Source organism: Mycetomoellerius zeteki, unplaced genomic scaffold (genome assembly GCF_001594055.1).
Source record: "Mycetomoellerius zeteki isolate Tzet28-1 unplaced genomic scaffold, Tzet1.0 scaffold106, whole genome shotgun sequence".
NCBI classification, from domain to species: Eukaryota; Metazoa; Arthropoda; class Insecta; order Hymenoptera; family Formicidae; genus Mycetomoellerius; species Mycetomoellerius zeteki.
In genome coordinates, this window is record NW_017255975.1 from 5016123 (window position 1) to 5030759 (window position 14637).

The following is a 14637-nucleotide window of genomic DNA, read 5'->3' on the forward strand; positions in this document are numbered from 1 at the left end:
AAGAAGAGAGGAAGCCCTTCGCGGTTCCTCAAACCGTCTCACCGGAATCAAATTTCCACCCTGAAGAGAACAGCGAAACTTTTCGATGTATTTATAGGTAAATGGCGAATTCAACGATGGAGAGAGAAGAGAGGATTAATATACTTCGAGATATCTCATTACGCACATATCAAAATAAAAATACTAATATTTTATATATGATGCGTTTCATTAGAAATGCATTTTCAAAAATAGAAAAAAAGTTTCACTGTTTTAATTATTTCTCACTGGCTCATTATATAAAATTTTTCAGACACGTTTTCGATCAAGTTATAAAAATTCCTAAATTATATATTTTATTTTACATGAGAAATTGAAACGTGAGAATGCAGGACTTAACTCTTTCGTTATCAGACATAAACTCACGAAGAAACAACTTTCACTTTCACTCATAATAAAATTCGAAAAACAATTTTATTAAACGAAATCGTAAAAATGGAAATACTTCATATATAAGTACATGTACTATAGATACATGTACCTACACATATGTATGTATAGGTACTATATGTATATATTATACATTATCACATCGATATATAAGATACCCGAAGTGCATCTAGAAAACTCAAGTCGTTTTATCTTAAAAATCTTCAAATAACTTCACTGTTAGATATCAGAGAAGCAAATGGCAACCCAATCTCTTCAGTTAAATAATACTTTATAATTTTTATTTGTTTGACTATTTTTAATGTTGTAAATCGAGTTAATTTTCCATGAGTCAATTATCCTTAATCGTTTCTGAAAACTTGTCCTTGCTCATCCCATTCCCATTACACTCGCCATTGTCCACGTAATTATGCCGAGTTTGGCTTTATAATTCGCGAGTGCGTATAGGGATGAAAGAGGGTTCGGCTGAGAAAACTAAAAGGATAAAAATCACTTGCGTATTATACCATAACGCATATAATATATATGCTTTCTGCGATCACCTGCGCTCTCAAAGGTGCAACGCGACTTGAACAGAATGCACGTTACTTTACGACAAATAGTATCCTTGCCTTAAACATCAGTTTACCCGTGCCGCATGTAATTGCTATAATCAAAATCGCATGGACATTCTTAAGTAATATTTGAGTCAGCCACGTACGTCCACATGGAATGCGCTCGTCGTAACATATTGTTCGAAATACGTATGATCCCACATAAATATTTCTGAAATTTTATTATATTAACTTTTATCTATTAAGAATAAACTTTGTATCAATTCTACATCTTTACTCTATAAACGCGATTAATTCATCTAAGATAAAATATGAAGTTTCCAAGCTAAAATTATAATAAATTATCTTAGTAAATTTTAAATTTATTTCTCCTTTACTTTTTTATTAAATTAAATATATAATTTTATAATTAATATAAATGTAATTTATAATGTAATTAATATAAATATGTTGCGTGTATTTGTATTAATCTTTACAGAATGGGAAAACCACTATGGTGGCGTTGAAACAGTATTATACTTTGGAACAAAGAATAGAATAAAATAATGAATTATAATAAATCTTATTTATAATAATAAAGTGTAAGATTTTAAAAATAGACTCCTGTCCTTTAAAAGTTAAAGAATATACAACATTGTAATCCTGATGAGCAAATAAAATGGCATTATATTTAATTAAAAAGTTAGTTGATTATTTGATTTAATTAATAGCCGGGAATATAATTGTTAAAACAGTAGTTCGCACGCGCTTTAACCGCGATTCCCACCGCAACCACGTCACGATTTCATTCGAAGTGACATTCCCCTTGTGCAATTCTTTGAGAACAAATAAAAATAAATGTAATCGGCTGTATCCTCTGGGTCTGGGAATGACATCGACGTTCTTGCGAAGTGCAAGGACAAATGTTCAAGGTCGCGACGACGTGGCGCACCGCAGCTGGAGAACGTTTAATTACGTCCATTGAAAATGTCGCAAAACACAGAGACACACAAATGTATCGAAAATCGATGTTCTCGAAAATAAGAGGGGTGGTTCCGTGGCAAGAATAATGATAGGGTGCAGCGTGAGCAGCGTGTGAAACAATGCCTTGCTTTACCGTTATATGAAAGGATATCGCATCCGGATACGTCCTAAATTTATTTATAAAATTTTGCAACTAGCCTATCAATTTATAAACATTTTAGAGAGATTGTAATTTGATTTATGGATATTTTGGGGGATTATAAAATTTAATTATATGTATGTATAATTTAAAATTTCATCTCACAGAAGCGAAATAATGAGAATTGAAGGAAGTACCGATAAAATGTGATGCAGTATTACATGTGAAATAGTTATTTATGGAACTTGTTAAAAAAACACACAATTTTATTAATATCATTTTACATATAAAACTGTATTGCCAAGTTTTGAAAAATTATAAGGAGAAAATCATTAATTGCATAAATGTACAAAATAATGCAAGAGATACCGTAAGAAGATACGAGTAAGTACCTACACTAAAATTATAAAACGAATAAATGTATATGTTAAACATTAAGTAGAGGAGAAGGTGGTATTATGACCAGTGTATATATTGTGGCCTCCCTTAATATCTCTGCTATTATATAGCGAATTCTAATGATTACTTATGGAATTATTAGTTCAGTAGTTCGCCGTTACACCATGACGCTAATATATTCAATATTCATAATACCAATACTCAATAATCAGCACTTATTATAACGCATTTTTATTTTCAAGTATTTCGAAACGTTTCTGAGGTACACTTTAGCATTTAATTACACTTCCTCATTTTTCTTAAACTTGAGCGTATTATCACATGAATATATGTATTTTTGAATGTGTTATTTGCTATTTAACATTTTATTTGACTGTATATATTTTGAGTTATGCAAATTTAACAATACCATGGCATTTTGCTAATGTGGCCCTCTATGGGTATTGATTATTCACCTCATTTTTTGAGATTTTTATATCAAAATAGTTATTTGATAATCGATTGTAGCTCTACTGTTGATCTATAGTTTATATTACGTGTACTATTTTTACTACTGAGATTTTTAGTACTGAGTAGCTTATATGCAGAAGTTATGTGAATGTATATACATTCATTTGCATACATTTTAAAATGTTTTACTTTTTTGTTAATTTTGTAACCAAATACTGTTTTCTAAACAAAACTAATATTTTAAGGCTATTTTTATAGAAGGTCATATTACCACCCATTTTTTTCTTCGAGTCATTATGCAATGTCGCCACAGTTTTGTTAATAGTATTATAAGTAATAAATATTTCGTAACTTTCAGTCTAGAATCGATTCAACAACATTTTAACGAATGTAATTGTCAAAATTTAAATTTAAATATTGATTATTAACAAAATTATTGTGTAAAATGTAACTGGGGTGCCGTAATACCACCTTCTCCTCTAATGTTAGAAGAATTTTGCATCAAGGATAAAAAGAATCGAAGGTTAGGAATATATATGCGTATGAAAATAAATAGCCTGATGATTATATAGCTGCCATAATTTTTTCTAGAAGGAAATATTAGCTCAACATATAAGCCTAAGCTATCAGTAAATATTAACACAAAACATAAGCCTAAAAGTCGGCTCTCGGTAGCTCTCGTACCAAAAACAGATAGTCGGTACTTTTGATCTACGGATCGTTGAGTTAATTAGATTCAACAAATAAACGTAATATTGATGGATTGAGTTTCCTCTGGAGTTCTCAAAATCGAGGTAATAATGATCGATCTAATATCGATCCGATTTCTTCAAGCCCACTTTGACCATTGTCAGTTTTCAACGGAAAGCGTTTGGATCATCTGGTTTGCCACAGTCAAACCGCAAACATCAACGCTTAATCCATGGTCATTCTAATTTCAAGGTCGACATTCGATGGGATTCGAGGGTTAAACTTATGCCTACGGAAACGCAGGGTCGAATCCCGAATGACTATTGCGCAATAACCAAAGACAGGGAATCTTGTACCACAATCGTGCTACTTGGAATGGGAGGTTCCCGGGCTCCTGTAATCGGCAGATTAATGTTCATCTCTCTCTCTCTCTCTCTCTCTCTCTCTCTCTCTCTCTCTCTCTCTTTCTCCGTCCATCTGGAACACCTAATCTCAAGCGATAGCCGAGGATCCGTTCGAAGGGGGCATCGCGTATCGTTTGAATTGTTCGGAATAGCCGATGAACGGACGGTTTAATTTATAGCATATTCTCAGATCCTTAGTCCTTTACGTGATCAAGTATCCAGCACTCACAAGGACGTTTCTCCTGATATATAGAGACCAGTAAGACCTTCCGAAATCGGACGCACGCGTTCGAACAGGTCGAACTGGTCTCGGAGCGTTAACGCCTTCGGTCGTCCGGGGCGTTGTTTCGGGCCGGCGAAATAATACCCGACGAGATATTTAACGCGGTTGAAGGTGCCTGTGAAGGGTTCGTATTATCCACGGTCAGTTGACCGACGACCAGTTTTTCCGACCGCGAGGACAACGCCCGAGGTCTTTCCCAGGACCCCGCCGCGCCGGCGTGTTCATCCACATGATCCCTAGGAAGCCTCCTTGGAACACGTTTGCGACTATCTGTTAAGAAGACCAGATCAAAGGCATAGCGGAGCGAGCGAGAGAGAGAGAGAGAGAGAGTAAGAATTGATAATCGTCAATCGGACGAAGCCGAGAAAGGGAGAGATGCAGAAGGAAGATCTCCGACGCGAAGGGGACGCGAAAGGGTATCCGGTTTTGGAATCGGGCCGTTGTGTCCCGGGACCGAACCGGACCGGACCAGACAGTCCTCGCGGGATCATTAATCAAAATATTTACGCGTAGGGACGTGCGAGAGTCCGGAGAGTCGCTCTGACACTCCGTTTTATCGATTATCCGATGTCACGTTCCATACGGTATTTTCGGTATTCAAGGGGTTCTATACGGTTGTGCCCGTTAGTCCTGGCATGAAGGGAGAAAGGGTATTAAACGAATGAAAGAAGTTTGTCTTGTCAAATGATGATCTCGACGTCGAGCTTCACGATTCTTCGGTAATTTATACCTCACAGCGTGTAAACGTGCATACGTTTTTCATCCTCCTGCCACCTCTCCCTTGCGATCCGCTAACGCCGACGGTGGGCCATCCTCGTCATTTTCGATTCCTCGACGATTGTACCGTGACGCTCGTACGACGGCGAGACTTCTCTTTGGGTACATTGGCACGCGGCCTTGCTCGGAGCCTCGTAAAAGTTGTAATTTATCGCCGGTACGGCATAATGATTTGGCCACCGCTTTAATTATAACTCATTCCCATCATCCACGGAAACAGCCGTGCGTTCAATCGCCACGGGTATTTCGCAGGGCCAGCCCTATTTTCGTGTCAATGAATTGATATCGCCTATCTTTATCGCATCTTTAAGAATAATAAACCACATTAATAATTAAAATAAATTATTCTTCTAAACAGAAAATTCGTACAAATTAAGTTTATTTAACACTCATATTCCGGATCCAGTTATATGTATAATTTATACATTAGAATTATTCCTTAATTCTTAAATTTATCAATTATTTTTGTCTGTCATTTAACTTTAATGAATTAAAACTTTAATAAACAACTAAAAAAGATATTATTGTAAAAATACATAATTTAGAATTTCCTTCGTATTATTCTGACACCATTAAGTCATTTTTTCATTTTTACATAATTACACGTTAACAAGAGATCGTACATAATATATTATTATTTACCACTAAGCTTGTGTAATATTATATATTTTTTTACTAAACAACTTCAAATACGATCGTCTCAAATATTTTTTATGTAAATTTAAAAACAATTAAAAATTTAAAAACGTTTGAAAACCTAAAATTTGAAAAGAAACTATTTATAAGATATTTTAAAGATAAATCCAAAAAAAAAAAAGAAAATAATATATTTTTATTTAGCAATTCTATTTGACAGAGTGGCATTCATTTTACTTAATACACATATTTCTGCTACACGACATTGCTTTAAGCACTTTTTATAGGTCTTCAACCGTTTGCTCTCAACGTCGCTGTCGCACCTGTTACTCATGGAATCTCGCGACTGTCCCACTCTGAAACGCATAACTGGTGTAACGCGTGCCGATCGACGTGCCAATCGACGTACAGCGCTTATGTAATCAGCATGATGTCGCGGAAAATGCATTAACGAGCGAGTCCGACGCGAGAAGTCGTGCGGATTGTCGTCATTCGATTCCTCGATCGCTCGTGATCGCATCGACGCGTACCAAAACCGAACGGCCATCATCGCCGATGCTTCTCATTGGAAAGAAATCGGTGGAACGCGCCGCCGATGCACCGTTCTGCATTGGACGTTCATTGGCGTAATCGGCATGATTGTCGGCGATCGCTTTATTACGTCGGCGGGTTGATTTTGATGTCAAGCGATGTCAAACGGTTGCGAGTTATCATCAATTTGCCCGGTCGATCGCGACGAGTCTGACGACAAACGCGTCGAATGGGAAAAATGACTCGTATCTCTCTCGACATACACACAACACTCGAATAAACCTAATCGTCATAAATTCTTCCACGTATAAACAACTTCTGGTGTTGCAATTATAATTGATACGCTAACACAAATTTTTTAAAGCTTTCTTAAAGCTCCACAAAATAATCTTAAGAAAATAATTTGTAACACTTTTGACCTGAACGTGACTCCTATCACGGATAAACTTCTTCATTCGTTTATTTCCGAACCTTTCTTCATCCTCGTGCAGTCACCCCTGCCGGCGCAATCAAACCCCATTTCACGGTGAGGGTAGAAAGGCCGACGTGGGTATAAACGTGCGCGCGTTGCCTCCTACGCGGGACAAGGGAGAGAATTCGCGGTGTTCCGGGCAATTAAGATTACCGCGAACAGAAATTATCGCCGGATTAACCGTGTTATTACGGCACCGCTAATGCCACGGATAGGCGCAAGAGCCTCGACAATGGTAAATATCGTTACCGCGGTTGTAATTGGTACACCGGGGAGAGAGTGACTCGCCACTGTAACTCGAGCGCTCAATTAAGGGTCCAACTCTTAACCCGGTTCGGCCCTCGCTTCCACCATGACGACTGTACATCGACCGTATCACACGTTAATTTGTTCCGGTATCACTACATCGTTTCCCGTATTTCTCTAGTAGATAGTAGACGCGCTTATTATCACTTTTCTATCGTACGGATTCTTTTACGCGATAAACTGACTTCTCGCTTAAACGAAGCGTAAGCAAGATATTTCTATATAATTCTTTTATTTATGTGTATCTTAATTCCGTTTCATTCAATTTTATTTTTTGCACGTTAAGTAGCATCTATATAATTGAAGAACATGTAATCTTTCCTTGATACCTACATTTTGTATTTATAAATCAATAAATGTTAAGACTTTTAATTTTAATTTTTTTTTAATTTTTAAATTTATCTTACGCTTTTTAATACTCTTTAAATCTGAATCGGAAATTCAATTGAAAAAGAAAGGAAGTTTATATAATTAAAATATCGATATTTGCATGTCAGATCCAATTCATATACGTTAAAGCAAAATTAGCTAGATTAGGGATTTCATTGACTTTTTAGTTGAATTTGACTGTGAATTTATTGATTACTAATGACATAATTGGGACTGATGCCAATGATCATCCACTGATTCAGATTTATAGAGTATACTTTAATAATTTATAGAATACAATGAAAAAAAAGAGTATGATTTGACATGACACGTTTCAAAATGAAATGTTTTCGTCATCATTCATTCATTTAACAAACAAAAACGAATACCGCAAAAGAACAAAAGAATCTTTTGATAGGTCGTGTGTAAGTTCACGAGAAAATCAGCGGATGCACGAAGACGGTCATTTCACTCCGAGGAATTCCGGCGGGCCATATCGGGTGCACTGCATGGCGAGTAATTAGAGAAGCTCCGGGTTCATTAGGATATCTGGTCGTATCTTGGCGACAGTTTCCGCCACGCGACCGACCGACGGCAGTAACGGCCATAGCAATTCAACGTGGATGCAGGAATCAGGCCGAATACACTACTTCAAACTTTACGGAAACAAATGAGAACTCGCCTAATATGTTAGACTTTTATTAAACACTTCACTTTACAAGAAAATAAATAATATGGTGCATCTTCATGTGTGATTATAGAATAACTGTACGAGTGGATATTAAAACGAGCTGAATAACAGTTAAAGAATCCAACTTTCTTGATAAAATCAATGTCCTATTTTTAGATATTATCAAATATTTACGCTTTAATTATCAAAAATAAAACCAAATAATAATGAAATACATGTAATGACAAATTGTGTTTTCAAATTGATAGGTATTACTTTTTTATTAAAATATTATGCATGAAAAGCGTGTGAGGCCTCTTAGATTGTTCCTCTTTCGTAAAAAATATGATCAATTCATTATAAGGCTGTAGATTAATAGCCAGTACTGTAACTAACTCGTTCATCGAATAAAGTCAGCCGGTTCTTCCGGCAGACCTAACCGTCAATTATCTCGCGTGGCGAGAACGGGCCCTTCGGGAAACGCGACGTGGCCGGCTGGTTGCAGCCCCGCGGATGCATTTCCGCGTAGTCCGAGCGCGATGGTGGTCGGCCGACATCTGGCTGACGTGGCCGGGGCAATTCGTGAAATTCGTCGTTACACGGTGCACAGATTGCGCGCGGTTTAGCCGAGCCGCCGGAAACGGTTTACACATTGTACACGGAAGCAATTATCGCAAGCGCACGCCGCTGTAATCGAGTCGAGCGACGCGCCGACATGCTTTAATTGCCCGACAGCTTCACCCATCCCTGCGATTAATTCGGGATTTTTCTAAGTGTCGAATAGATATATAAATTATATAATGCGAAATACAACGTAATAATTAATATAAAGTTATGAAACACGCGGTTTCGTATTTTTATTCTTAAATAGATTAGACATGGTATTGACATGAAATGACATTGACGAAGTACCATGCATTTTGTCGCATTCGAAAGTCATAAGTTCATGTTTTAATGCTAAATCAATATACGTATTTTGTGTACCTCGACAATATTATGAGACTATCATTGTATCGCTAGAATGAGAAATGTCAATGGCAATACGTGATTCGAAGAGATAAGAGGATACACTTAATTTTTTAATAAAACTTAAAATCAATTGAGCAATAAAAAACAAGTGCACATTTAAAACTCTTGCTCGCTATATGAATAAAAAAAGAAATCGAAATTTTTATAACAATAAAAAGATATCAATTATAATAAACTAAATTGTTCACAATAATATATACTGAAATCTATCACAGTTATATAAACTTTTAAATTTTATGAAAATTATTATAATCAAGCCTCAGACGGCCGTATTCAATACGTCATTATCTTCCGCTTGACTACGATTTACGAAAGCAATTGTTCCCGCATTATTTTACTCTAACGCTAAGGCACTTTATGGACATCGCCAATCTCAATACCGATCAACCGGAGCAAAGTACTTTTTCAATCTATTCGAATCGATCGGGGCTCGCCGTCGAGCAGATCCATCCATCTGTCTGTCTCGTCTTCGCCGCTCGGTCAGAATTCTACGCTTCAGTATCCCATGATTTCCATGTGATATCCACGCGTGTTACGTGCTAGATCCCACGCACGGTCTCGTCTCCGTCGAGGGCAATACACCGAGTGAACCTAACGAGATTTCAATAGCCTGATCCTCGCTGTCGGTTACCGCAAATAGGCTCGATCCTGCGGTAACGTCTAGCGAGCGATGAATGCTAAGCATAGAAATGCGGAACCACTCCGCGGCGAGAGGGATAATGTGCGGTAAATAGAAGAATGTTATGAACTCGCATGGGATACTCGCGCGCTGCTGCTATACTTGTCGGTCCAGCAGCGACGGCGCGGTATCTCTCGAGGGGTCACGAAAGCAGAACGTACCATTTTAACGCCCGGTAAAAATAATTTTGACTAAGCGAAGAGGATAATATATTCTCTGCCTTAATGAAAGACAGATATCATCTAATTATCGTCTCAGCGATGAGAATAGCTGGTTACAAAATTAATTTACGTCAAAATGATTAATTTGAAACGTTTCAGAACGAGAGATCGTATATAAATTTTAAATTGTTTCAGCATAGAAACACACACGTGTGCAAGGGTTTCCAAACTACAGAACGAATTTAATATTTTTCACGTAGACCATTAATATAATTTATCGCGGGTACCTATCACGATAATAACTCGTTATTTCGAAGAGCCGTAAGTAATTAATATTTCATATATTTACCTACAAAAATTTTACGACAAGAGTGTCAACGAATTGTGTTGCAAGTGCATCCGAATAAAACATTGATTTTTAATTTATGCAATTTATGCGAGGCTTATCGCTCAAGCGTTAATTTGAGATTAGTTTTCACGTATCTCGCCATGACTTCGACGCATCGAGCGGAATCGAATGTAAGAAGGGCGAAAAAAAGGAGGAACCACAGATAGCTGAGTGTCATTAATCAAGGCCCTCGAAATGCATTAAATCACCCGCGAGATATAAATTACCGCGGGCAATCTGGTATCAATAAGGCGTAATTCGGGATAATAGGGCGTGCGAGAGAGGGCGGACGTGCGGGAGGATATAACTCCTGATTTTCGAGGGTGCTGTAGATTTCGATTAACCCAAGTCCGTCTGCCTGTCCGAGCCGAGTCGCGACATTTCTCTTCGTTACACTCCTCTCGTCTCTCGAGCCTTCGATCCTTCGCCTTCGTATAAATGATTTAACGGACGCCCGCGCACGCATTGCAGGAATCCAACTATTCTCCGTTGCAAATGTGAAAGCGACTATCACAGTGTAAGAAAACGTCAAGATAACGAAAGCTAACGCAAATGTCAATCACTCTTACGCATTTCAACGAAGATAAAATGCAAAATATGCATCAATGGATTTTAATATTTTTACAGATTTAAGAATGATTATAATTTTATCAGAAAAAGAGTCACGTCATTTCGTTAAGTTATAATCTTCAAAATCAAAGTACCATTAATCTATCTTTTTATTAAGTTGTGTGAGGAAGATTCGGTGTTGTTAATCCGGATTTTATCCAAAGAAAGAAGAACTGTTATCGTAGAATAAATGAATCCTATTTCCACTTACTCATGTATTTAATTTTCAATAAGATAAGGCACAATCTGATTTAAACAGTAGTGATCGCATAGTACTGTTATATTATTATATAAATAGCGACCAAATATCCAACCTTATTTTCCAGTCTTAATAATTGTTCTTGTAGTTTAATGGCGAATCAAAGAGAGCACAGAACTCAACTCGATACATATCGGTGTAAAAATAAAGAAACGAGTGAAGGCATAATACCCAAATCAGAGATCGTCCGGAACGCTTCCCTTGTATCGACGAATCGCGAGATTCGTCGGTACGATACGACAAGCGGAGCGGCGCGGCGCGGCACAGCGCAGCTAATTAGTTATCCTCGATACATCTGGCCGATGGATAATTAGCCGCTACGGTTTATACGTGCGATAACTCGCCGCTCGCGCGCGCGCACGTTCTCGACGACCCGCTGGGATTTGTTTCCGCCCGTGAAAACAATTTGTTTCTCATTCCATCGGAACCGAACCCCGTCATCATCGGCGCCAGAATGGGATAAACCCTTCCCTCTCGCGCCCGCTTCTCCCTTTCGACGTCTGTCCTCGTTCCTCCCGCTTCATTTCCACGGCCCTATTACATCGTTATTAGGCTCGTAACAGACGTGTAAGCGTTCCGGGGAACACCCCACTGGGTTATTAATGGTGACTCTTTGTTTTTTCATACTCTCCACGCCCGATGGCCACGGTGTACTCTTTTTCTCTTCTTCTCTTTTTTTCTTCCCCCTCCCCTCTCCCCCTCTCCGTTCTGTTCACTACCTTCTCCTATCATTCGTAACGGCCTCTTTCTTCCTCTCATTAATTCGGGATTTCGCCGTTTCTTTCCTCCCTTTATCTTCCCGCTTCCGTTCCTTCCTCTTTCACATCTTGAATAAATTAATGTAAGCGTGAGTATTAAAGTAGGTGTCAGGTATTCTGATGCGAATGAGCTCTGCTTCGCGTGGTGACAAATTGGTAGCACAGGTAAGGGGATACCTATCGCGCCCCATGATACTCACTGCCGAGAGAGAACAATCGTCGAAAGGGCGTGCACGCGCTCCTCCACATGGAGGGAAAAAAAGAAGGGCTTCGCGAGAACTTACCGCGGCGGTAGAGATTTCGATAGTCGTCCTATTCTTGCTGTACGGTTGTTTCAGCGCGCGTGCTACCGTTCGTGTCGCCTGTCGTGAAATCTCCCATGAAATCTCTTCGACGAGATCTCAGATTTCTGGTCTTGATCGCGGACAAAACGCTTATTCGCTTTTATGACTGTCGTTGCATTTCTTGTCTGAGGTTCTAGACTCGATTATAAGCTATCCTTCTACGCGTAAAAAAGATCATTTAGAAGAAAGAAAAGCGATTAATTCAGATCATTGGTAAGATTTGGATTTCTTGAGGCAGAATATGTGGACAATCGATGAATAATGAAAAGATGACAAGCGAATAGAGAATCCAATGAACAATCGACTTCTTAAAGACGAAATCGGTTATTCCACGACAATTCTTATTTAATTTTAAAGAGAATTCTATATATTATATACATTAATTATATAATGAAATAAAAGTGAGTATTTCGATATACTCTTATAGTTATATATATATATCTTTCTCAATATGTGCGAGTCCTTAATGTCAAACTAAATTTAACTTTTTTGTTACTATTTCTCTCTCGCTTATTTATTTCGACCTATAACAAACTAAAATATCGTCACGATTCGCTCAATCCTATACTCATCGACTACAAATGTCTGCTTATTACTTATCGCACTAACGATCAGCATGATCATTAGAAATATGTCTAACAATTGCCGCAACATTAGTTTCTGTGGTTACTGAATATGTCACTAACGAATAAATATATATTAAATCATCTCCTAATCATCGCGCAACTACAAGGGCCTTTTTGATGCACTTTTTCAAGCGGAGAGAACGCCGTGAGCGACTCACCTTCGCAAGTGAATTGTCCGTAATGTTTGCCGCTGCTTTTATCTCCGCAGACGACGCACTCGATGTTCGGTGATTTATCCGTTTGCGAGCTGCCAGATTGCGAGCTGTTGGCTTGGCTGCCGGGGGTGGTGCTAGGTGGCAAGGGATCCCTTGATGTCAGGACCGAGCCAGCAGGCACCAGACAGGTGATGTCCTCCGGCGTAGCCGAGGGCGTTAGATGCGCGGGCGGCATCGGCGGGGGGAAACGTGGTGGTGAACTCGGGGTGGTGATGTCCGGCTGGCACCCGACCAGGGAACAACGTCGCCGTCGCGGCCGGGTAAACCACCCCGGCAGTCGCCAGGGCGTCCGCGCCTACCGTCCCGCCTCGAACCACCCTGCCGGTTTCCTATCCGTAAGACGCGATTAGGCCGACAACGACGACGGGACCGATTATGAGTTCTCGATCAGCTCAGCCCGTCTGAATGATTCTTCGAATTGGATCAATTTATATTCTGGAAGATGTGAAATCCTGGTACAATCAATGTCCTCGGCAAATCTGCACGTTGACCACTATGACGTTGATATATTGGTGATCGCTGCTAGAAACCACGTTTCTTCATTCACTTCTTCACCGTTTTGAACTTTTCGATAATAACGCATAATTGCGAAACAAACTGTACAAGTGATGTTCGGCGCTTGTCATACTTGCAAAGAATTACGAATGAACCAACGCGTGCGTTCTCCAATTATCGAATGCAATTGTGTAGACACTTGTTCAGGATATCAAAGTCAAAGCTTCATCCTTTAACAACAGAGAATCGAGTTCTGTTCGATCCTTCGAAAAATATCGTACTTAAGTAAAGATCTCACGGTTCCAATCAACTTTGCTATTAATCGTAGTTTACTCGCGCTGCAATAACCACAATGTCATCCTGCGAAAACTCCCGGTAAACGTGTTTGAACAATGATCGCGAATGATACAATGATGTCAAACAGTAACAACCCTCACACTCCGTTATGCACTCAGAGGCACTTCACTTTTTTCACGTGTACATCGCGATTTTTCGACGAGAATGGTCTCGCGTTTACGACACCGACACTCGCACCGACACCGACCGAACTATTCTGACGACAGTCGTCAACCCTTCGATCATCAGGGAAGCGACGCACGACCCGACAGTAAAAGGGGAGAGGGAGGGGTTAAACAAGCTCCGAAGATGAATTTAAAGTTCGCAAAGAGCGGTCGTGTCCTTTGGTACCGCTTGACGTTCCGCGCTTTGGCGCAATTTGGAGTATACCTCTTCAGAGCTTTCTCATCCGTAGCCACGAGCGTGCCTACGTATATTCCCGCGTGCGTACGTACGTGCGTGCGCGTACGCAGTTGATATATCGTTCAGCCGTAAGCGACACTTGCGTTTGCGCGAGCTGCGATGTATACGTTTGCTCGCTCGCTCGCTCGCGTGCGCGTGTACTTCTTTGGATGCGTGTTGCGCGATAGTGTGCGTGATGGTGTCGTCCCTCCGTCGCGCGCTTGCAGCGCCGAGCATCAGCAACAGCAGCAGCAGCAGCAGCAG

At 39.4% G+C, this 14637-nt stretch overlaps 1 protein-coding gene across 1 annotated transcript in view; it reads right to left on the reverse strand.

The window, feature by feature from the left end:
* Nucleotides 1-13315, reverse strand: part of svp (COUP transcription factor 2) — a 130627-nt gene extending 117312 nt beyond the window's left edge. The window contains exon 1 of the mRNA XM_018450899.1: nucleotides 13084-13315. Within this exon, the coding sequence (XP_018306401.1) occupies nucleotides 13084-13315 (232 nt within the window). The remainder of the gene's footprint in view (nucleotides 1-13083) is intronic.
* Nucleotides 13316-14637: the final 1322 nt, after the last annotated feature.